The 26,395-nt window shown below is 31.6% G+C and overlaps 1 protein-coding gene across 1 annotated transcript in view; it reads right to left on the minus strand.

Annotated features, from left to right (window-relative positions):
* Positions 1 to 329: 329 nt before the first annotated feature.
* Positions 330 to 26,395, minus strand: part of LOC134269933 (delta and Notch-like epidermal growth factor-related receptor) — a 28,287-nt gene continuing 2,221 nt past the window's right edge. Inside the window, exons 4-10 of the mRNA XM_062752109.1 lie at positions 26,145 to 26,296; positions 25,607 to 25,834; positions 4,751 to 4,882; positions 3,130 to 3,267; positions 2,426 to 2,566; positions 2,146 to 2,295; positions 330 to 796 (exon numbers count right to left, since the gene is read on the minus strand). Coding sequence (XP_062608093.1) covers positions 501 to 796; positions 2,146 to 2,295; positions 2,426 to 2,566; positions 3,130 to 3,267; positions 4,751 to 4,882; positions 25,607 to 25,834; positions 26,145 to 26,296 — 1,237 coding nt within the window. The 3' untranslated portion in view covers positions 330 to 500. The remainder of the gene's footprint in view (positions 797 to 2,145; positions 2,296 to 2,425; positions 2,567 to 3,129; positions 3,268 to 4,750; positions 4,883 to 25,606; positions 25,835 to 26,144; positions 26,297 to 26,395) is intronic.

Consider the following 26,395-nt stretch of genomic DNA (forward strand, 5'->3'; position numbering starts at 1 on the left):
AAAACGTACTCTCGTCCAATAAAAACGCAGGGGATCAATAAATAAAATGAAGGTTGGAATTATTGCAAAATCAATGCAAATTTATTGTTTACAAGTTTTTTTTTATGCATGCAACAGCCTTGAAAATCATATCCCGAATTACATTTTTTTTTTAGCTATCTAAAATATTTGAAGCATGTAAATGTGATATTTTAAATAAATCTATAAAATTTATAGTTTAAGTAAAAATTACACAACCCTATAGGTAACATGAATTCGAGAAATGTGTCAAAATCCGAATTGCAAAACGGTGACAATTTTCTCTTACAATACCTTTTTGTCTTAGAAGCTCTCTTTACATTCCTTAGACATATTCATGGAATATTTATAAATAGAAGAAAAACTACATTGTATACCAAAGATGTCATGGATAGTTCGTAAATGCTTATATGGATGAAAACTATTCTTTGAGTTGTAAATTAATCAATTTGCTTGAAACATGTTTATTTCAAATGATAAAATCATCCAAGATTAATGTACTCAGTTCTAGATTTGACATCATTATTAGATATTTCCATATAGTGAGACGTGTCGATTCCTGTATTTTTATTAGACATTGGGTCGTGAATATCAGCATACTCGGATTTGTCTTCTTTTCTAGCCACAGTACGTTCGTAGACTGGATCTGAATTGCTTGAATTAGACGGTCGGCAATTTCTTTGCAGGAAGCAGAGAACAAGTGTTGCTACCAGTAACATTATGACCACAGCAAGTAATGAGACTGCCAGAATGAACATGTTTTTCGAAATGGTTGGTTCTGCCAAAAAAAAAATATAGAAAATTTAAGACTGCAATATGAATGATTTCTGATTCAAAACGGAACTTTTGCAATCATGATAGTTATGATAATCAAACACTGTCCTGAAAAAGCATCAAACAGTTTTGGGCATTTTATGCCAGTAAGAATATCAATAAACTGTTTACCAAAACTTATTAATTTTTTTTTGTCTATAAAGGACCAGTAATTCCGATACATTGTACGTTTAGGGAAAGGTATGACAATAAAGGGATTTTCATTTAAAAAAAAATTATGAGAATTTGAAATATAAACCTGTTAACATGCAATTGCTATTAAGTTTTGAAGAAATTGTATCATACATGAGTGGAATTGTTATGATCATGGAGAACAATAAGCTTGAGCGATTTAAATTGACTGAACTATACTACATTATTTATTGCTTTTTTGTTCAAAATAATTTTAACATGGAAAAATCTTCTCTTTTTTTACCAACATTAGTTACATTTTCATTCAGATGTATTGCATGCTTAAAGTAATATCGTCATTAGTACCATTATATTATTAACCTCTGCAAATATTGTTCAGGAAAAAGGCTTGTTCAAATTTGTTTTAAAAAAGTCAAATACTGGAATATTCGTGGTTTTACTTCATAAAAGTTTTTGCATGTATATGCTTACATGTATAATATTGTTAAACGATTCAACTATGATTAATTTTGTAAAATTATTTATTTTAAATGACGTCGCAATGGTATTTAAATTTCAAATTTTCAATTCTTTTTGTTTCGACAAAGATAGGCATGATGCATTTAAGCTTAAAATATGTAAAAACCGAAAAGGTATTTTAAAAAATCATAAACCAATAAAAAAAAACAACTAAAATTTCTAAAAACACAGCACAATGCTGATTTAGATATCTGTTTTAAAATATTATTGCAAACGATAAAATATTGAAAAGATTTTTAAAGAAAGTGAAATACAATTAAGGGAACATTACACAGACATAAAACTTATTCGTGGATTGAAATATAAGTGTATCTTTTAACTGATTTTGAATGAAAATGGCATCAATATCTCATCCCAATATATATATATATATATATATATATATATATATATATATATATATATATATATATATATATATATATATATATATATATATATATATATATATATATATATATATATATATATATATATATATATATATATATATATATATATATGTAAATTCTTTTAAGATATGCTTTTAATTCCTTGTCCTTAGTGTCTTTTTTTAGTATTAAAGAAAAAATATCTGTGATCAATCGGTGTTGTATCAGAAGTCTTTTCTCAGTATTTATCTTTCAAAGTGCCTTTTTATACCTGACGTGGTAATTTCATTCTGACAAAACTCTCCAGATTTGCCTTCATTACATCTGATACAGTATCCCGTCTCTGGGTTACATATATTATCTCTGCAGTCGTTGCTACAAGACTGATTACAGGTAACTCCATAGAAGGTCGAGGCACATGCTGTAGTAAAACAATTAAGTTTATTGACCTTTGGTTAATTAGCAAGAGTGCTCAGGGTTTTCCATAAAAGAATATTAAATCTCTTTACATACAGATCTAAGTTTTCAACATGTGGATTATATCTACTCACGATCCCGACATTTAGCTCCAATCCAGCCATCCTTACATCCTCCATCACATGACCCACTCACGTGATCACATGACATACATTCCAAACAATGTTGACTACAGTGCTCTTTACACATCAGGCCGAAATGTCCATGTTCACATTCTGCAAAGTTTTTCAATTAATTGCTTCTCCTTTTTCAAACAAGCGTCAATAAAAAATATTGGAAATACCAGAAACAAGGATATAAGAAATTTAGCGTTGTTGGAATAACCTGCGTTTTAATTACCTAATACATATATTTTATAATAATAGTAACTTGATCCGAACAGTGATATCGTCGAGTTGATGGGTGCAGATCTTCAGATCCAACGAAAAGCAAAGCGTCAAATTGTTGCACATATCAACAAAACGTATTTTTTCTCTTCCAATAAAGTACCCCCCCCCCCCAAAAAAAAAAAAAAAAAAAAAAAAAACTTGCTTTATATGAAAAGATACTAAATGAAGATACTTCTTCAGAAAAATATTATTTCTGAACTGGTTATAGAAAAATATTATTTCTGAACTGGTTATATGTCTTTTGTACAAAATAGCTTCAGTGACAATCAACGCAATAAATTAGAAACGTACTAGTACGGGAAAAAAGGAACTTATAGTATTTTTATACGTAATTCAAATTTAAATAAATATATTTATTATATAAAAATATATTTAAAAAATTAGATAACCTTGATCACATCTATCTCCTCTCCATCCAGCAGAACAATCTCCAGGACAAGAACCATTCACGTGGTTACATGGTTTATCATCGATACACTGTCCACATTTGACAGAACATCCTTGTCCATATTTACCAGCTGCGCATTCTTCATAATATATATAAAACGAAAGTTAATGCATTGAGATAATTAAAAAGCTTCTTCCAACATATATTTACTCATTTTTTTGTTGTTTTTTTTTTTTGCCAATAACATTTCTTATATCTCTTTCAGGGTTTAGCCCTACTCCATTCTTGAGGATGAAAGATTTCTTCTAGTTTAAATCCCAGTGATTGTGACGAAGATTCATTTGCATGAGAAATCGGGGGGGGGGGGGGGATTAGAACGTTCGAAAAATTTTAACAAAAGCAAAAAGCATTTTAAAAACAAAATGTGTTCATTTGTCTGTTGTTGTCGTATTAAGTTTCATTTTCTTACAAAAATAAATTTATTTTTTAGAAATTAGCCTTCTTCGGAGTTTTATAAATATTTGAAAGCTTCGCAAACTTCTTTAAATCGCGAATATTAATTCATTGATTTATTGCGGATGCCTCGTCGATCGGTCGAGAAAATCGATTGGTGGTGATTTGTACGAACTATTTATGATAATTTTGCTTGATTTTTAAATAATTGTGAGGTGTTTCATCTTGGCACACAGCTGTGTAGATTGCAAGTATGTCACGTCAATATGTGATGTAAAATTTTATCAAAGAAACTCCCTAAACTGTTTACACACTGTTGACTTCAATATCTACACATCGCAAATATTCTACATTACTGACATTTTGCTTGTCTAAAAAGATTCAAACGGAGATTTTGTAGATATAAAAAATTACGATAGCAAAACAAGTCTTTGCAAAGGACAGAAAACTGAAGTCTGGAAATTCCAGACAGGGTTTCGGATACCTAGGACAAGTAAGCATCCTTTTTCTTTCCATCTCAGCGGTCATTTCTTATTTCATTTGTCTTCAACAAGTAATATAATACATGTATGTCCAAGTTCAAACTCTTCAAGGAAAAGGTTGTTAACATATTCTAATTTTAAAAAAATGTTTCTTGTCCTTGTCATCTCTACAGGCTACAGCCAAGAGTAAGGTTGTAAAATTTTTTAACCTTTCTGTAAACCTTCATTTTTTGCAGTTGTCAGAAGATCAAAAAAAAAATATTTAAAAAATATTTTCAACAATATTTCAAAATTATTTTGAATTTTAAAGAGGCTGGGGTGGCAGCCATTTTTTGACTATTTCAACCTCCTTTAAAAGAAGAGCTTTATATAAAGATATACAAAAATGATAAAATTTTAAAACTAAAATGTATGAATTTTTTCTTTGTCAAATGATAGTTGACAGCTTAAGATACCGTATTTAAAAAAATAAGTTAAATCTGGTGTTTAATTTGGGATTAATTTGTTGACCCACCAGCCTCCTAAAACCAATTTGAATAAATTTGTTTATTGTTAACAAGATAAAAACAAGAATGATTCGCAATTCACTACCAGTAATACAACAAACAAAAGATAAAAAAAAAAAAGAAAACAAAAAAGTGAGGACCTTTCAAAATTTTTCCAGTATCAAAGCATATACACAAATACCTGTTTCACAATAACGCCCAATGTATCCATCAGAACAATCAAAACAATATCCAATCTGAAAGTGACAGGTTTTATTCAAACAGTTTTTAGGACACCTTGTGCAGCTTTCTCCGTAAAATCCCATGTCGCATCCTGCAAATAGATTGCAACAAAACAATTGCTACCGATTATCACAACATAAATGGTTTATCAATAATATAATGTGATGTAAATACCTGTATGAAAGTTCAGAAGGGAATTATATCAAATGAAATGTGGCAAATACCTGCTGAGGATGAACATGTTTTAGTACAAGGAGGAAAGGGATTTAAAATGCCAAAGAAATGGCATAGAATTAATAAACATTAGATAATTTGAATAGCTCAACAAATGCAGTTATCAGTACGGGGTCCGCCCCGGGTTCGCTCTCTGTTAGATTGTGTCCGGTCGGTACTTTAGTTTGTATGTCTCATTGAATTTGAGCCTGAATACTGTTCGTTTCCTCCATATATTTAAAGCATTCCTCATGAGTTTATTATGCATAGTAAACTTAACGCATATAATGTTTAACGCTTATAAAAAGAAAATAAGCCTGTTTAACTGTATATAAAATTAAGCGAGGAGTTTTTCACGAGTTAATCATAAAATGATATTGTCTATATACAATAAAGTCGCCCGCATGGCGCAGTGGTTAGAGGGTCTGCTCAAGAGTCGCGAAGTAAGGAGTCAATCCTTACGTCGAGGGTTCGAATCCCACTGTGGGACGTGGAGACCGATCCTTCGGATGAGACCGTATAAACTGAGGTCCCGTGTCGCAGTATTGGCACGAAAAAGATCCCTCACTGCTCAATGGCCCTGAGTTCCGAGTATAGGCCAAACATTTGCAGCTCTCCACCGGCAAGTGGTGGCGTCTCCATATGAGTGAAAAATTCTCGAGAGGGACGTTAAACAATATACAATCAATCAATCAATCAATCTATATAAAATTTTTTAGCAACATCCAGAACGTTTTCGAAAGTTTCGTTCCAGAATCAAATGGCTCTGAAATGTTTTTATGAAATTGACAGAAACATTTGAATTTGGGAAGTTTAACAACAAAAAAAAAAAAACAAGCAATTTGATAATTGAATATTTTTTATTATATAGTATGGTCTTTTAGGACATTTGATAAAAAAAAAGAGGATATCTGAATCGGGACATATTCTTGGGACTATTTCTGTTGTTAATGAACCAAATTATAAATCTTCAAGATAAATAGACATTTTTATCCTGCTAAGATGTTTAAAATTATATCCTTTCTCAACAATACGTCATAATCTCTATTAATGTTTGTCACCTAAAACCCCAATGCTTCAAAAATTTGCATAAAAAATTTAAAAACAAGCAAATTCAAAGAATTGTGGTGCCCCGCTTTCGGTGTCTTTCTGGGTGAGATGTCATTTTTTATTATGACATATTGAGTCTAATATGAACACCATATCAAATGTAATTTATTTAGAAATTATCACTGAAGTTGATTTTTTTAAATAAGGTCAATCGTGCATATCAAGTTCAAGGGGTAAGAAATCATAGCATGTTCGGAAATATCGTGTTACAGGTAATGCACATGTCAAATATGAAAGTCCAATCTTTTTTTCAATATAGGGAACAAAATATGTTTGTGAGTCAATGATGAACCCGTATGGCAACATAACGAAGATTTAACTTTTCTTAGATGCAAATAAAATTTATTATTACCCAAAGTAGGTTTTTCAGACAGGAAATACGATTGTGAAATACAAAATCCCTAGCACCACCTGTTCAAAAGTTATGGTCAAGGATAATTTTTTGAAAGGTAGGTTAAACTTCAAGGTGAAAGGTTCTGAGTTATTGATTTTTTAAGAAAGGTCACAAGTAATACTTTAGTGAAAGATGAAAACCCTAATCGTCCAATAGTTATGGCCAAGGTCAAAGTTTTTGAAAAGTAGGTCAATCCTCAAGGTCAAGGTCAAAGGGTCTAAGTTCTTGGTATCCAATAAAAGGTCTTTTCGCAAGAATTACATCTATGAAGTATAAAAGCTCTAGTCCTTACCGTTCAAAAGTTATGATAAAGGTTGAAGTTTTTTTTAAAAGGACTGAAATATCCAAGATCAAGGTCAAAAGGTCCAAGTTGTTTGTATCCAATAAAAGGTTTTGCCACAAGAAATAGATATTTGAAATATGAAAGTCCTAGTTTCTACCATTCAAAAGATATGGTCAAAGTAAAAATTTGGAATTTTTGTGTAAAAGTGGGTCAAACTCCAAGGTCAAGGTCAAAAAATCAAATATGGTGGTAGTCAAAGAAAGGACTTGTCACAAGGCATACACAATGAAATATGAAAGTCATAGCTCCACTTAATCAAAAGTTTTGGGCAAGGTTAAAGTTTTTGTTATAGACGGACAGACGGACGGCTAGACAGACTGTCGGACAGACGAATGAGATTTCATGTCCCCTCGCTTTTGCGAAAGCGGGGGACAAAAATGTACGATTATACATGTTCTTTTTACTTTCATAAGCATGATTCAAGATCTGGTTTCATTTTGGACAGAAGTTTGTTTGTATCATCTGTCAATGAAAATTCTTTTAAAAGGTAATATTCAATTATGGGGATGATTGATCATTTTATTTCTTCTTAATACAAAGAATACTTATTCCATGATTTGTGCAATAACTTATGTTCAAAATATATTTAATGGAATTTTACGTCTAAACGTGTACAAAACAAAATCCTTTGAATTTTAATAAGAATTCAAAATCGTGAATTTCTCTTTTTGGCCTGTCCTGCAATTCATTGATGAGGAGTGTGTAGACTAACAGTTAGTTACACTTAAAACAAGAATAAAGAAAGAAAGTAAAAAAGCTTGATAGAAGTCATTCTAAAATAATATGATGTGTCAATCCATCAACAAAAGGAAGAAAACCGTTACCTTTAACTTCCATTTCACATATATTTATATATGCAAATTCGGATACATTTGGGTATAGCGTTATATTCCTTGTATTGTAAACGGTGACGTAGCGACCAGAGGTGACACAATCCAAAGTAATGTTATTTTGCGGTATTTGTTGTATGTCGTGATGATAACAGAGAGTTCCTGACTTCCAGTCATCTGTATCAGATACATACACAGAGAATCCAGACAGTGTGCTGCCTTCTGGAAAGATAAAAAATATGAACCATTCTTAATAAATTTTCAACAGGATAGTTTCGGAAAATCCAGACAAGGCTTTGCCTTCTGGTAAAAATAAAAGAAAAATTAATCGTAACACTTTCTGATGATTTGTGTAAAGAATACTGTTGGTTTCGCCACATATTTATGTGATATTATTAAAATTATCTATTCACATATTATTAATTCATACAATAATACTAGTGTTGTCAAGGAGTACCCGGTTATCCGATTAACCGTTGAAGTATGCGAGAATCGGTTAGAACAAAGTAAATGGACAGAAAAAAAATTGCGATATTGCTTTTTAAATGTATACTTATACATTACCAAATTGTTAGGTACTGTTAGACTTGATCTAGTGGATCGACTTGTTTTGATTAGATTTCAGTTTTTATAATTGAATGCTTTGATTGACGGATTTTGGTGCCTTGAAGATCCGAGTTATAACAAAGTCATTTGATAAATAAATGAAATGCAGCCACATTATTAAGTGCGGGTTTGATTTAAATGAACACTTGATTCAGAATCTGCTAAATCACCTAAGCGAAAACTATAATACAGAATCTAGCAATTTACTGGGCACCCCACAAACAAGTAATTACGGAGTATGTAAATAATATATCTCCTTCACTGCGATATATTATGGGGCGGGAAATAAAAATAAAAATCTTTTGACGATATCATATGTTTGTGTTGTAAATATTGTTAATATATAGTATAATATTTGTATATTACAACTACTGACAAGTAAAGAATAAAAATGATAATGGTGGATATGGATAAAGATAAAGATAATGATAGATATTGAAATTTTAACGAAAAATCATCCGATTAACCGGGTACTCGATCGGAAGGTTTTAAAGCGAGTAGCCGGTTACTAAAAACGTCCGATTAGACAACACTAATTAATATCTGTGATCAAATTTCATTTCAATATTTACTCCACAGCACGAATCTTACTTTTACATTTAACATCTACTTGTGATCCTGATGGGCAGCCACTTGATCCTTTTGGACATCTATTTATATTAACTTCGTTGCCTGCACAGTTCAAGACAATTTCATAAAATGGACCCGATGCGATAGCATTAGATTTGCTAAATAGGGAACCATCTCTAAAAAATATAAATAATGTTTTGTTAGAAGAATGCAAAAGGAATACAAGAGCTATCAAAAGAATTCTTTTCCTAATATTTGGAATGACCTTGACCTTTGACCTTGAAATAAATTTAAAGTCAATGGTCATTAAAACTATGCAGTTGGTTTCATGTCTCTATGACTTCTCGTTTTGAAAATTTTTAGATTTTTATAAAATTTATAAACTTTCAGGGGTAGTTACTCATTGAAAGGGTCAAAAAACGTTTGCAATGAAAAGATTGAAAAGACTCCAAATCAGTTGAAGACGTTAGTAAAGGTTCTGCATCATCTTTACGGTTTCGGAGGAGTAGCGATAACAAGCTTTACGGAGAAAGGGGCAATAACTGCATAAGGGGTCTAAGTTAAATCATGGGGGGGGGGGTCATTTTTTCGGAATAACTTTAACTATCCAGTATCATGAACTATAAAGTTTTTCGATAAGTCTTACAGTGTCAAAACATAAGGTGAGAAATAAAACTAGGAGACTTATTGTTCACAGAACAATAAGAGGTCTTTCCACCTTCTTGCACTTCAAATATCTTTTATAGCTGACTCCTTAAAATTAAATTCCATGAAAAAGAAACTACAATTGTCTTAAAGCATAGAAAAAATGATAAATAAAAAAAGATGACCTTGACCTTAGTCCCTTGAAAAAGTTCAAGGTCAAAGGTCAAGGGTCACCATACAATTTACCCCATGCTTCTATGACTTATTGTTTTCAAGTTATAAGGTTTAATAGTAAGTACAAAGATGCTAAAGGGCAACAACTCATATAAGGGGTCATCAGATCCTTTTACACTTATAGTGTGAAGTTAGGCCTAAAGACCCTTAAGACATTAGTGAATGTTCGGTGTCTCTACGGTCTACAGTTTCGGAGGAGTAGCGATAACAAGGTTTTTTGCACAAAGGGCAATTACTTTTAAAAGGGTTAATCTTATGGGACATGAATGAAATCTTTGAAACAGATTTAAGAGTACATATTAATGATGCATAGACATTAAGTATATGTTGAAAGACAAAAGGGATATAAAAAGAGCAAAATTTCTCATTTTTGGAAGAACCTTGACCTTTGACCTTTACATGAATTTTAAGGTCAAAGGTCAATGAATCTTATGCAGTTGATCCCATGTCTCTAAGACTTGTACTTTTGAAAATTTTAAATTATTTGTTAAATTCAAAAACTTTCAGGGGCAATAATTAATTGAAGGGGTCTCCGAATACTTTCGCAATGAAAAGATTGAAAAATCTCCTTAATTAGTTGAATACATTGGTGAAGGTTTCATACCTCTATGGTTTATGGTTTCGGAGGAGTAGCAATAACAAGCTTTACGGTGAAAGGGGCAATAACTGCATAAGGGGTCTATGTTAAATAATGGGGGGGGGGGGTGAATTTTTGGAATATCCAGTGTCATGAACTATAAAGTTTTTCGATAAGTCTTACGGTGTCAAAACATAAGGTGAGAATTGGAATAATAAAAAAAAACATAAGCATTTCCAGAGGTCTTTTCAAAAGCATTTCAAAAGTTCTTTCCACAGAAAGGTGGTAAGACCTAAAAATAATAATAAACAGAACAATTACAATAGGTCTTTCCACAGAAAAGAGGAAAGACCTAAATATACGCATATGCAATGTTTTATTTAATGATTAAACTTAATTTTTACGGTGAGGAGTAAGACTTGACTTTTAATTAAAAAATACCATACTTGTATGTTCAAAAAAGCATATTCAAATTGAAAAAAAAAATCATTTATAAGAAATTCTATATTTTTATTCTAAATGAACGCGTTCTTTACCTGTACATCACTTAATGATATTTTTTTTTCCTGCTTCCATACATTTTCCGCATTCAAATATATAGATTTCTTTTTATATCATTGAAACTCCCGTGACTCATTTTTATTTGAAAGGTCTTTTTGTTTGATTTTTTCATTTGAGCTCTTTCTAAATTGATCAGTTTAATTTGCTTCACTACTTTCATCAATATGACATCAATTAAAAACCTTATGATAATGAATTGTTTGGATACGTATAATTCTGTCATTTTAAAGTTATCAATTTCCCAATATGACCCTGAATAAAATATAATCAAGAATGGTGAAAAAGTTTGCTATTTGAATACACCATTGACAAGAATTGTGTTTTTAGAATATCTAATAATATTATTTAGATTTCAAATAAATGTATGCATTTAAGTAAGCCCTAAATTTCAAGGACGGAGTTCAAAAGTTTTAATTGATATCAATGATAGAAATATAAAAATAAAAAAAACATGAATAAAAACAAAAATCAAAAATTCTTTTGTTTGCTCTATACTCATACATGTAATTATAATTTATCAAATGTCATAAAAGTTAATTAAATATATATACTTACGGTAGAAATCCCCAAGCCAAACAAGCGACCTGGGCATCTTTATCATCAAAGCTATCATAACAAATCTTTCTCAATGGATTAGCAGCAAAGACTTGTCCGTCTCCATTTGAATCAGGAAAGAGACCAGAGTCAGATGTTCTTAAAGGGAATGCACCAAGACCGACTGAAAGTGAGATATTTATGTTAAAATCTTTTAATACTAAAGATTCTAATGTATTTAGAGGCTTTTCGTACAAATTCGTTCAACGATATCACTTTTTTACATATATATTTTCAAGCAAACCACATAAACCTCCATGGCAAATAAATACCTGACTGTCCTAGATTTCTTTACACTTTAAATGATACATGTACGCATGTATGTCAAGGCAGCACACAGATCAGGATTTGGCGAATTTACACTTTTTTTTGTAATATTTATCAATGATAAATCGGAAAAGTAATGGATAAAACTGTTGCTTTCATTATCCATTCTTAATACATCAATACATCAATGGGACTTACACTACAAAATGGAAACTCCACCACGACGCCATCATGTGGCGTCTATTATAGAAAAATGCCGTAATGAAAAGTTCATCACTAGCGAGCTAATAAAAATTCTATAGTTATGCAAAATAATCTCTGTACCATAAAAATGATGATATAATCATACTATCGTGTCACAAGAAAAAAAAACTTATTCAACACTTTTGGATGAAACCTTACCCAAAATTTTAACATTTTTTACCAGGCTTGGGGTAATGTTAATTGTAATGGTAATGCATTGCAATGTTTTACATGAACTCAAAGTAATGGTAGTAATGTGTAATGCCCAAAAATTTGCATTTTATGTAATGGTATTGTAATGCATTACTTTATAAATTCAAGTGTAATGCTGGCATTTCATAGCATTACAAAGCATTATTTTGAATATATCTACGCATTTTAAGAAATTAAAATGGACATGGATGATTGAAATTATTGCTTAGGTTATTTTTTTTATTCATTTTTCTTTGTTTATCTTTTTTTGCAAATGATGAAATTGAATAAAATTTAACGAGGCTGGGGTGTGGCAGCAATTTTCAGACTATTTTGATCTCCTTTAAAAGAAGAGCTCCATATAAAGATATACAAAAATTATCAAATTTTAAAACTAAAATGTATAAATTTTTTTCTTTGCCAAATGATAGTTGACAGCTTAAGATACCGTATCTACAAAAATAAGTTAAATCTGCTGGTTAATTTATGGTTAATTTGTTGACCCCCCAGTCTCCTTAACCTTGCATTTAAATAAAATTTTTGTATCTATTTAAATACACGTTTTATTCTGTTGAAAGTACACTTACCTCATATTTAAGTTTTCTAAACTTATTTCAATTAAAAATCGATTTCAAAGAATTACATAGAATAGGTTTGAAAGATCTTTTTAAAAAAAAAAAAAGCAATTGCATGTGAGATACACTTATTAATGTACACTGCAGACTGATAATTAACACCTTTTAAATAGCTAGAGTGTTATCAAAACACACTTATGCCTCTGGGTTATGTAACAATTAAAACAATGCATTATTTGGAGAAATGCTCCAAATTATTTTTCCTTTTCTCCTGACCGTGTTTAAAAGCATTTATTGAGCTGGTCCAACTTGAACTGTCCATTAAAAATCCATTCAACCAAAGAAAATACAAGAAAATTGCAGGTATTCTATGCTTAGCAGATCAAAATGTAAATCTTGTGTACTTTTTCAAAAAGTTTGTCAATGCATTTTTTCCATAAGGTAAATGTACTAATCAAAACAGCCTATATATGCATTATTACTAGATATTTTAGGCATGGGTTAAAGTGCTCAAAAAGTTAAATTGCTTCATGAAATCAATAGTTATACACAAGAAGTGGATATCTTACATGTGTTATATAACTGACAATTTAAAAGTTTGAACGTTCTTTGAATGAAGGTTATTGACAGTGTAATATATACGAAAACTTCTAATCAAATTTGAATTATCATTTACATCTATCTTATCTAGTTTGTAGGGGGTGGATACATGCTTATGAGAAAAAATCGCAAAGTTTTGTACAAATTTATTTTTAAAAAAGAAATTATAAAAGTAATGGTAAAGCATTACTTTATTAAAGTAATGTTGATGTAATGCATTACTTTTAGAAAATAGAGTAATGATAATGGTAATTTAATACCCAAATTGTTGAAGTAATGGTAATGTAATTAATTACTTTACAATGCAATTCGTCCAAAGCCTGTTTTGTACATAAGATCGAAAAAGTATCATTACAACTCGTTAACCATACGAGTTTAGCAGCAATTTCAAAATACTACAGAAAAGGAAAATTATCTTTTTAAAGGATGCAGAGTAGTGTTGAACTTCTGCATCCTTTTTTTTTGTTTTACAAACGACAGAGGATAGGTTGATCGGGAAATAAAAACACCGTCTACTTTCACTATACGAAGAAATCGTAGAAACATATATTAGCATATATTATTCATAAGCTTTATTTCCGAATTAATCACACATGGCATTCCTGCTGAATGCTTTTTGACTCCGATTTTTTGTGTTTGTTTTCATGAGTTTTCCTTACGTTTTACTTTCACTCTGTTTATTCTGATCAATATTTATGACGTCATGGGTTTGGTATTTAATCCCGTGACAAAAACATAGCTATCTATAATACCAAAAAGGAGAAAATTTAGCGATATTATTCTTCTGCGGGTTTTAACTAATTTCTACGACCTCAAATCAGTCTTTAAATGTAGATTTTAAGAAACCATTATATGCAAAGTTCACTTCATATAGCTTACTATGACGTCATACTGTATAGGCAAGTAGATTATATGGTCGTAGCCTTATCATACCCGAGTACTTTCAATAATATTGTTGCAAAACTTGTCCTCTAACGAACAATAAAAATTCATGTAACATAGACTAATGTTTTTGTTTGATAATTGAAATAGGAGAATAATAATGCATATATGAAAGCTTACAACTCCCATGTAAGATTGCCATCGATGCAATATTTTTCTTCTCTCCGAGATCCACAGTTAACCATGCCTCTTTCTGACCGGAAGCTGTCAGTGCGCAGTCCAGCAGGTATGTATTTTTATCTCCGTCTACGGCTTTACTTGATTCAAAGTATCCAATGTTGTATCTACTACTGACCCTCACAGATTTCCTATTGGCAAGATTTTCTGAAAGTCATATTATATCTATTTTTTATACTCCTTTTTCATCTTTACTGGCAAATTTTAAAATCTAATCTTTATGCTATTTGATTCTTGATATTCTGAAAATAAGTATATTTCTTTGAATTTTTTTTTTACACATTTTTTTATTCTGTTTATTTGCTGACTTTCTTCTTTCATCTAAAATAATGAATTTTAAAACATTTGATGTTTTCGTACGATTTAAACATAAATCAAAATGCAAACGTACCATATTGTTGAGAATTGAGAAGTAACTGGCTGAAGATAAGTAGAAAAATGATGATATCAAGATCCATAATGTATTAATTAAGCAACACTTCCTCCTTGTTCATATTGGAACTATCATCTCTTGTGAAATATCCCACGTTATAAAGTAAAATACTCCTGCTTTAAAATGATATTTATCTTACATAGTTTTAAGGACTGCATTAATATATAAATGATTCATAATAAGCTGTTTTCTTACTCCCGGAGCAATGAAGTATTTAAAGCATGCTTATTTTTTACTTTGTCAATTTCCCGTTTGGTGAACAAGTAACTACAATTATTAAAATATTTGTAACAACAAATAGGAAGGTAAATATAAAACTACGCCCAAAGCTACAACTATATGATACACAGTAAAAATATCGACCTACACCCAAACGTACAACTTTGTGATGCATACTTTTTTAAAGAGTTTTAATTTGTTTCTGTTCATATGTTCAGCATATGAAATAATGAACGTTTTTCAAGCTACAGCATTGTATGAGTTTAAGCATGATACAAAAGTCCTTGTTTATATGGAAATGACTAAATGAATATACAATTTAGATGAATAATGTCAAAATTATTTCACAAATCTTTTTTTACAAAAAGAATTTTCACAAGTCGAACACATTTTTTAAGGTTGGCATCAAGTAATGATTATTTTAAGATGTAAAATATCGGAAGTAACATGTATCTAAAATCGGGAAATATTTTTTTCTTCACATTAAAAGCATCAAAAGGAATATATACTTTATAAACAATAAGTATATTTATTAGAAACTCTGCTACAATGAAGCTCTATAATTCTTATGCAAGTATCAAAATGAATATATGGATATCCAAGGTTAAAAATTCAGAAAAAATACAAAATATGAGCAGAGCAAACACGGAAATACTTTTTATAAGAAACATTTTAAACATGTCACCTGATGGGCAATAAGAGTTGTTCATATAAGTTCCGTGTCTTTGATATTTATTCATGTATTTAATTCCTTACATTGCTCTTAAAATTAAATTGCTCTGCCATATTTATATTTATGATATGCCATCTTTTCGAAAATCACAATAAGGTATACAAAATTAGTTTTATGTTGGAATAAGCTAAATATATGACATTGTGTTAACTGTTGTCTTAACTTGACCTGATTTCCCTATATAAACAATGATAAAATAACTTCTGTTCGAGTAAAAAAACAACTAATAGGGAAATTGCTTTTATAATTATTTAGCTCATCTTTATTATTATAATTTTAGCAGAATATTTGTTTCGGCAAAAGGTAAATCAGGCAGAATTATCACCCAAAGTAAGACGTATTGACGAGCAATACCGGGCAGAAAGTATGAAAATTAAAAATTTTGAGACGGAAAAGGCCTGTATCATCGCAAATCAGGAACGACTGGAAGATCGTATTAAGCAAGTCCAAGGTTCGTAAGCGGTCTACAAAAATCGGTTAGAAAAATTAGTGAAAAGGTTAACTCTGTAAAAGTATCTGGGCAACCTGTACTATCAGAAGAAATACAAATACCTGCGGGGAGTCCCATTCAGGAACCTTATAAACCAGCAGAGAAACAAACAAACCGTGACCGTGCTACAGAAAAGGATCAATGTAAACAATCAGTGTCGTATGCAGACATATCGAGGAGAAACCCAGGGAAATGGCACCCCATAATTACTAGGAAAGAAGTGGTAGAAAATGATCACGAAATCGAATCGAACCCAGATGACGTGTTTACAGATCCCAGATGTAGCTCTCAAGAGTGCTCGAATAGACGCAGCATTGAAGAGAATGACCCCGACCGACCTGATCAGATCAAGTAGGGGACGTGTCCGAACTCGATATTTTCGAAGGCGTTACATATAAACGCAAAGCCCGTTATTATTTAGCGGGCATAAGTCCCCGATCTACAAGCACAAGTTTCGTGAACTACGTGACAAACAGGGAGGTTAAAGTTTCTCATTTCATCATGTTCAACCTGAAATTCCCTGGAGCCCGTTTAACGGTAAAAATCAACGTCCCGCCGGAATATGCACAACTTTTAGAATCCAGAAATATCTGGCCCGAGGAAATAAGTTGCAGGAAATGGATGAACCAAAGAGAATGGAAAGAGGAAATTGAACGCGAAAATCAGAGAAGGGAAGATGTCGACATTGATAATGAATATAAATAAGACCCTACTGTGCATTAGATCACTGTCAGACTATAAGGGACACAAAAAATGAATATTATGATGAATGTTAAGCTTTTTGTGTGTATTGTGTTATTGTTCATGCATCTTAATTTGATGGCTTGGAATATTCGAGGACTAATGTCCACAACGATGTGTTTAACAAAATTGTTACATATGAGCAAATCAGATATAGTAGTGACAAGTTTGGCTTTCCAGAGAGCCTGAAATGTCATCTCTATGGTATCAATAATTTCAAAGAAATAGAACAGAAAGGGAACTATTTTAATGCAGTGAATATATGGATTATTATACCTGAAGTTCCCAAATGACTTGTTCAGCAAACAGAAAACTAAGCTGACAGGTATTTTAACATAAGCAAGAGAAATCCAAAGATTATTTCTACCCACGAAGCTCAAGTATTTAGACCTTTCGAAAGAAGCCACCTTTACCTACGTTTTGTTCACTTACATTTTAGGGAAAATGAGGGGCAGGGTACCACGCAGTTATTAGATATGGATACTACCTACATATTTATTTATGCCTATAAAAGTGATTTTTCCTTCTTATTGTACATGTTGTACACTAATCACAGACTGCTTTTGATTCATTTTACCGATATTAAAAAAAAATATTCAAGGATTTCTATGAGAGGGATGAAGTGTCTGACAATAATTATCATTCATTTAAAAGCAGCTAATCATTAACGTTTGACAGGAATTAAATTAATAAATTCAATTACAGACTAAAAAATTAATATAAAATAAGGCATTACGTTAACGTTGACCACTCTTCATTCATTTTTTGCAGAAACTAATTTAATCTTTGAATGAAATGCTTTGCATATTTATTTGTATTTATTTCTACTGCATGTAAAGCATGCATTTAAATTTAAGCATCGCAGTCCCTGCTGTTTGGTTAATTTAACCTGGATTTGGTCTATTGATCGCACACCTGTAAGCATGTTCTTTTGTGCGAGAAGCAGTTTTCCCTTCGCGCCAACAAATCTATATATAGAAATCACGTCATTGTCAATTCTCCTTGTGTGGCTTACCAATTCAATAAGATCAATATATATACGACACACCGAAATATAGGTATTTATAAGCATCGTACTTCTTTTCTAAATTTTCCTTGCCTTTCAAATAGGCATAAACCGAAAGTAGATCACACACTTCTAAGCTAGTTTTTCTAAAATAAAACCAGGTTACAGGCTACTTGGAACTCCTTGTGTAGATTCTCACTTTAGATATTGTAAAACATCGAGGATTCCCGAAAGATTAATGGCGGCTTACACTAGGACTTCACTTCCGGCATACAATCTTAATGTGTCATCTCCCGAGGGAGATGACAATAACTGAGCACAAGTTACCAACAAGATATGCAAAGTACATAGACTGTTTAGATTAAAATGATTATGCATTTAGTAAGTGTGAACCCCAATAAAGTAATGAATTACATGGAAAAGCAGGCGTCGCAATATTACTGAAAAAAATGCTTTATGTTAAGTGTAACAGAAATACCAATTGAATCCTCAAGAATCATTGCTTTAGAATGTAAGATGAATAATAATGAAAAAATATGTATTGTGGGGGCATACCTCCCAGCCGAAAATAATATTGAAATATTTAAGAAATAAACAACGTTATTTAGTGAACATGGCTAGCGCGCATCATGGAAAATATGCCAGCAGAGCAATTGCTATTCATAACGCCATGTTCACTAAATAATCGTTGTTTATTACTTATATTTGCATTCTTTGATGTTGACAAGAATATCAGAGGAAATCCTGACTTACATAAGGACGTAGCTTCTTCTGTCTTCAGTAAAGAAAACACATACGGCTTTAAAATCAGTACACTTGATCAATACGCCTTTTCTCTAATAAATCACAATTTTAAAAGTATTTCCCTCTCTAACACAGTTATCTGGATACAAGCAGTGCCGTCATCACATTCTCTTAATATTTTGTTTTGATGCAGTCGTGACGTCATCGATCAACGCTATTGAAATCCTCTGACAAAAATCAATTATTTAACAATATGATAAAAATGAGAATGATTTTATAATGATTATTACTCCAGTATGCTTTTCTGTGATTTTTTTGGTACTTTTTCTATTTATTTTTTCTTGAAATAGATATAGATCTACTAGTTAAAGAGATTTTCTCTTTCTGTATGTTATTACCCAAGTGTGAAGAGTTATCGTTCTTTGTACAAGTATGCATGATACGAAAAAATAAAAATATGGAGTTCTATTCAATTTTTAAAAAGTTTTAAATTACAATTAAATACATTGACCAAAATTAAATTTTTAAAGATATCAAACAGCAATTTTAAATTGTTCTGAATTCCTTTTTTTTCAAAAAATATTATTAAAAACTTATTTTTAGTTCTTTTACGAAACATTTCATATATATACTTCTCAACACGGTATATAAGTGTAGTAGAGGTTGTTCTACAAGAGTGAGATAGGGCAATTGCGCTCATAGTAGAAGCAATTGCGTCTATAGTCCTATGAACGCAGTTGATGGCTACATGTTCATAGTGAGAGAGAGCAGTGGGTATGCAAATATACAGAGATGAACTATAAAAATTACATGATTTTTACGATTACTACTCAAGGTATGCTATGTTTGATAGCTGCGGACTTCTATGCTAGTTGTTTAGAATTAGATAATGGACGCCGTAATTTCTACAAGTCTGAGGCACTGAGGGATTTTGTAGGTCGAAATAACCTCAATTATTGGCTAGGTAGCTTAGAAACGAGAGAATTGAAGCACACATTTATAGGTACCCGGACAATGTTAGACTATATTTTTTAGGATGCTTATTTGTATACGTGTCTCAGATCCTATGAAATCCTTGATGAGAGGACGGTCTCAAGTACCTCTGACCACCTTCTGATTATAGCAGTACTAGATATAGAGAGTAAGCAACATCATCTTACTGATATTAAAAGCAAATCTCCAGCTTGGCACAACATTTCTTACGACTCTATACATTCGTACCAAACTGAAGTTTGCCGTGAGCTAAAATAGGAAATCAAGTACCAGAAACTCTATCAGTAATAAATGAACTACATGTATATGGGTCCCTTGTTGAATGTTTAATTTCAAGTGCAAATAATGTCCTTCCTATATCTGAATTAAACCATACTGGACTAAGGAAAGGAAAGGAGGATGAGAAGCACTTGGATTGCGGAAGGAAGACAGTGTGGGATGCATTACCAGTCTTATTTTAATTATAAACGTGCAAAAAGAAATTTTCGGAAATGCCAGACATTCGCCTTTGAACAGTACATCAAAAACACCTATACTGATATTGATCAAGCAGCCGGGTGCGATGCTCGGCTATTTTGGAAACTAATGAGCAGACAATAGCCCCGGCGTGAAAAAATATATCCAGAGATAACATACAAAGGAATAACTGCAACTACCCCAGAATCGGTTGCTGATGCTTTTGCAGAATATTACCGTGACATTTACACTCCGAGTTGTGATAGTCAATACGAAGATGAACACAAAAAAAAAAACAAGTTGATACAGTATATGAGAATATCAAATGTTTTAATGAAAATGATGCACGTCTCGAATTTGAAATCTCGGAATCAGAAGTATCTCAAGCTACCCATACCATCAAATTGCGCAAAGCGCTGGGGGCTGACGGAATTGAAGCTGAACATTTAAAATATGGCGGTGCTGCAGTTATGCATCAACTCTGCAAGCTCTTTAATGGTATCATGAAGGTTGGACAGATTCCTAAGGAATGGAAAAGAGGCATAGTAGTACCTATTTACAAGGGGAACAACAAGACAAAAAACTCTCCGGATAGCTACCGGCCGGTGTCCCTACTATCGTGTTTGTTAAAACTATTTGAAAAGATATTACACAATAGAAAATCAGAAAGTAGTCTCAGTAAAATCAAATTTCCAAACCCCCAACAACAAGCTAGGGTTTCAAAAGGGTCTGAGTTGCATTAAGGCAGGTTTTAATCTACAAGAAACAATTAGACGTTTCAATGATCATGGCAGCACAGTATTCGCTGCATTTTTAGATTTAAAAAAGCATACGATACAGCTTGGAGAAAAGGTCTTATGGTAAATTTACGAGAATTAGGTTTGAAGGGTAAAGTATGAGAAATTATAGACGACTGTCATTGTGACACTGAAAGCTTAGTAGCTGTTGATGGTCAAAGCTCCCAATGGTTCGAAATAAAACAGGGCGTAAGACAAGGGGGTGTACTGTCTGGTTTTTTACATTGTGTGTTTATTAATGATTTATTAAATTCATTATAGTGTGTAAACAAAAAGTTCGGTGTATAAAATGTTACATCCACAAACCCAGCCTTAGCTGACGATATAGCTTGCTTGAGTTTAAGTCCGAATGGATTACAAAAAGTGTTGAACATGGCATATAAGTATTCTTGTTTATGGCGCTTCTCATTTAATGAACAAAATTATGTATTGTTGTTTTTGGTAAAGGCAAACCCACAGCACAGCAAATTTGGAAATTAGGTGATGAAAACATTCCTTCAAGTGACACCTATACACATTTAGGAATCATTCAACATTGTCAATTTAAATCCAGTGTCCGGACAACTACATGTAATAGCTGCAACAAGGGCAGAAAAGCATACTTTGCGATACGTAATGATCTTTCAAGTAGCACTAACCCGTTAACTCATGTTAGTCTTTACAGGAACCTGTGTTACCTACTGTTTTATATGGATGTGAACTGTGGAACGATTTAAAACAAGCGGATTTATATCTCCTAAATAAATTCCAGCATTTTGTGATCAAAGATATACAGGATCTTAAGATTTCTATAAGATCAGATATGTGCGAAAGTATGCTTGGGATACACCCCTTATATCAGAAATAGACAAGCGAAAACTATTATTCTTTGGGAAACTTTGTGAGCTAGACGTCAATACACTAACAAAAAATATCTTCCTGACAAGATTATATGACGTCTTACAGAACAACAAGAAATACTTCTCTGGTTTTCTGAAGGATTTGTTGGAAATATTGATGAAATACAATTTAATACAGTACCTTCAGCAGTTTACTGAAAATGGAACTTTTCCCAAGAAAGTAAAGTGGAAAGTTATTGTCAAGAAGGCAATTCATCACTTCCAGACTGAGGCTTTGAAAATCCGCATGGAAGCAGACCCAGACTTCGGAATGTTCAGAACACTTCATAACAGCGTTGAACCTATCAAAATTTGGAAATTCAACTTTTCATTCGATGATGTTCCATACATAAAATTTCTCGCCAAGCTCTGGACCATTCCGCCATCCTCTGTTGTTAAAACCTTTATGTAAAGATGTGTATAGTAATCCATTCCAGCATGCTGTGCTGTGGTGTCCAGTCACTATCCATATCAGAAATGCTTTTTTTGACGACATAGTAGATAATTTTAACGTACATTTGTACGTAGAGCTCTCCCAGCTGAGTGATGATTTGTTATATGCATCGTTGCTGGGAGGGCTCGAACCAGCGTCTTTAACAGATGAAAATGAATTGAAGGAATTTATTCGTATAAGTTCAAAATTTGTGTGTAGTGCCACTGCCTATTATGGCACGGCTACTCAAAATGTGGAAAATGCCGACTTAGGCACGAATATGTAATTTTTTTTCTTTGTATATGTCCAACTTCTTTCTTTTATTACAACAAAGCGATGTAAAGCTGCAATTTATTTATAACATTCTATTGTTGGCAAGATGAAATCAAAGTAAACATCACTTTTTCGATTGAACGGCAGCCATTATTTAAAAAAGATATTGTTTTTAATTAAAAGATAATTTTTTTTAAATTAAAAAAAATCTCTATCACAAGTATACGAAGTATCTAAGAATGTTACGGTTTATGAAGGTTTAATGATTTCTCAAACGAGGTAAGTTATTGCAAACAAGTTAACGAAAATAGAATGCCCGCTGTCTCTTTTAAAGTCATCATCTCTTTTAAAATTCTATGGTCAATACAAGAACCCTTTATTTTGAAAAAGATGACACGTGCAATAAAAAGAGCTTCAAGAGAACAATTTATTACTTATATTACTTATATATTCCAGTTTTATCATGATAAAGTAGCATAAAGTATCGGATATCTATGGTATATATCACTTATTTGACTCTCATTCTGACGACTTCTTCACCATTCTAGAAGCCAATTCATTTTTTAAAAGAAATACTTGTTATGACATGTGAGATTATCTAGACGTAACAAGATAAGGCCATTACGTTTTTGTATATTATATGAGGATTATATTTGAAGGCTAACACATTTAGAGTCTAGTTTATTTTCAAATAAAATAATTACCTTTGCAAAACATCATATATATCTGTTGCAGTCTTAACAATACAAAACAGAAGATTTGTCACATCTCTTGTGAATAATCAGGAATAATTGTCTTGGTCAAGCACTCTTTTCAAAAGCAAAAAGAAAAATATATACAAGGCAAATTTTACTTCATATAGTCCTTTCAGGATAATCTCGTTCAATTACTTTATAGTTTATCAAGATTCATGTACTCCATTCTAGTTTTGATTTCTAAGTGTCCTATCTCTGTATAATGAGACGTTTCGACCTCTCTATATTCTGGTGATATAGCCGCGTGGATACCAGTATATTTGTTGTTGTCTTTTGTTGTTATGGCTAGTTCGTAATCAGAATTATTTTTGATATCTTTAGAGGACTGGCGTTTTTTTCCTTAGAAATACAACAAACAATACTGCTATCAACAATATCACAGACACAGATAACAATGAAACAGCGATCAGAGGCGCTGTTGTCCAGGTGTTCCCGTCTGTACAAAAAATTTCATTATATGACAGCTAGTATATTAACTGTAAATAACGCTTATAACCCGTATAATGAAACTCTTTCCACAAAATAAATTTCAATCACCTTGGATTTACAATTTATCACATAATTATACCTGTACTTGCACCAGAATTATCAACCGGAACCGCAACTTCTGTTTCGCAGAAAAATCCAGATCTGCCATCAACACATCCATTACATTGGCCTGTTGTAGGATCACAAAGTCTTCCCCTGCAGTATCCACTGCATGTCATATTACATTGTCGTCCATAGAAACGTTGATCACATACTAAAAAGAGTAGTACATACATATACATATATGTTAAATAAATGTTTGAAAAAACCTATTCCATCGCTATAAGCCTACTTAAAGCTTGGATATGTATTATATTTTTTTGTGTCCTTAAAGAACAGATGGAAATTTACAGCTAACATGTAACTGTAGATAATTACAAATTTTATTGTAAATGCGCAGTAACTAATGTATGATACAGTTGAAGAGGTTAAGCATACGTTTTCGCCTTAGAAATGATTTAACCTTACACAATTACATGAAGTAGCTTTCTACCCAATTTAAACAATTCAACGTGTGCAGCAATAATAGATAGTTTTTGATGGTTCCTTACCACATTTTCAAATATTCGAGATAGAAAAAAAATAAAAATCATTTATTTATTTATTGAACGATGTTTTATTCATTAAATTGATTTAATACCAGAAATGGGGTCATAAGTATCAAGTATCTATTTATGAGAACATAAAAAGGTATAACAATTAGTGTTACAAATTTCTTTCTTAATTTTTTTCCTGATAAGTAAAGTTAATTTGTTTACCCAGTGAAAAAGAGAAAAATAATATATGTGAATGTTAGTATTTTCATGTCACTAAGATCAAAGAAAGCGCCAAATATCGTTTAATATATTTTAATGTGTACGTATTGATTTTATTTTATATGATGTAATTTAAGTTAACACATTATTCGATAAAAAACTGCATGAATATTTGTCTAAGAGTGAGAAAATATTGAAGTGCAAAGGAAATGTGCTAGAAATAGGTACCTTTGGAAAAAATATTAAGTGAATCAATAATCAGCAAATTTAGAATTTGAACCTAATATCAGTGTTATTTTTATGAGAACAATTTCACAAAATGGTCCATCCATGTAATCAGGACACATTTAGCGATGCCTGTTGTTGGTTACATTGAAGAGCAATGCAGTGTTGGTTTCAAGTTAAGTTTAAATAACGGTATAGACCACAATATGTCTCTGCACAAACTGTAATAGATTTTTCTCTTAGCATTTAATTTTTAGAGTTACGTTTTTTTTATTTATTACTTTAAAAAAAACATGCCATAAATTACAGCACAATATAACAGGGGACGTCTCTTTACTTTCTTGGCTAAGACAATGGAAAATAATACATGGTAAATGTCCAAACATCATTCTCTAGTATTATGTTTCAAAAAACATCTCAAATACGAAATTCTCTAAAAACAGTAACCATGTATTTTAAATGTATGGAATGCGTTAAACAAACAAACAAGCAATGAAAGATTGAAATCCTTTGTACAGTAGCTTATGTTCTTTAAATATGTTTAAAAAATAAAATCAAAACATGGGGATAAGAGATAATTTTATCAGGTCATTATGCAAAGATAATTTTTAAAAGTGCGTTATTTCTTTAAATTGTGGAATTTTACTTGTTTATCCGATAAGGAAAGAAAGGAAAAACGTTACCTTTAACTTCGATTTCACATATATTAATGTATGAAAATTCGGATACATTTGGGTATATTGTTATATTTCTTGTATTGTAAACAGTGACATAGCGACCAGAAGTGACACAATCCAAATTGATGTTATTCTGTGGTATTTGTGTGACGTCATATTGATAACAGAGAGTTCCTGACCTCCAGTCTTCTGTATCTGATACATACACAGAGAATCCAGAGAGTGTGCTGCCTTCTGGAGAAAAATTAAAGAAATATGAATAATAATGTCTTATGGTGATTTGTCTACAGAAAGATCTTATCTACTACACGTATTCATATGATAGGATAAAAAATATTTAGTGCTCTACAATAAAAAAAAAAATATAAACCAACATCTTATGATGATTTGTCTTAAGAAAAGTTTTGGCCACGCCACATATTTAGATGATAAGATTAGAGAAATATATGCCCACATATCATTGCAGAGGTAAAAAAAAAATGAAATTTAAAAGACAATACCTATAATAAAAATATTTTTTCAACCGTTACTCAAACAACCTTACTTTGACATGTTAAAGCTACAGCTGATCCTGATGGACAGTCAGGTGATCCCTTTGTACATGTATTTATGTTAACTTCATTGCTTGCACAGTTCAAGATGTTGTAAAATGGAGCCGATGAGGAATCTCTAGCTATGTTATAAATTGGATTATCTCTAAAAAAGATCAAAAAATAGTTCATTCTTCATAAAGTAATATATAAAGAAAAAAGAAAGAAGATAAATGTAAGTGCTGAACAATATCTTAATTGGAAT

The sequence above is a fragment of the Saccostrea cucullata genome, unplaced genomic scaffold (assembly GCF_032062105.1).
Source record: "Saccostrea cucullata isolate Sc308-1 unplaced genomic scaffold, CSIRO_AGI_Scuc_v1 ctg1242, whole genome shotgun sequence".
Taxonomy (NCBI): Eukaryota; Metazoa; Mollusca; class Bivalvia; order Ostreida; family Ostreidae; genus Saccostrea; species Saccostrea cuccullata.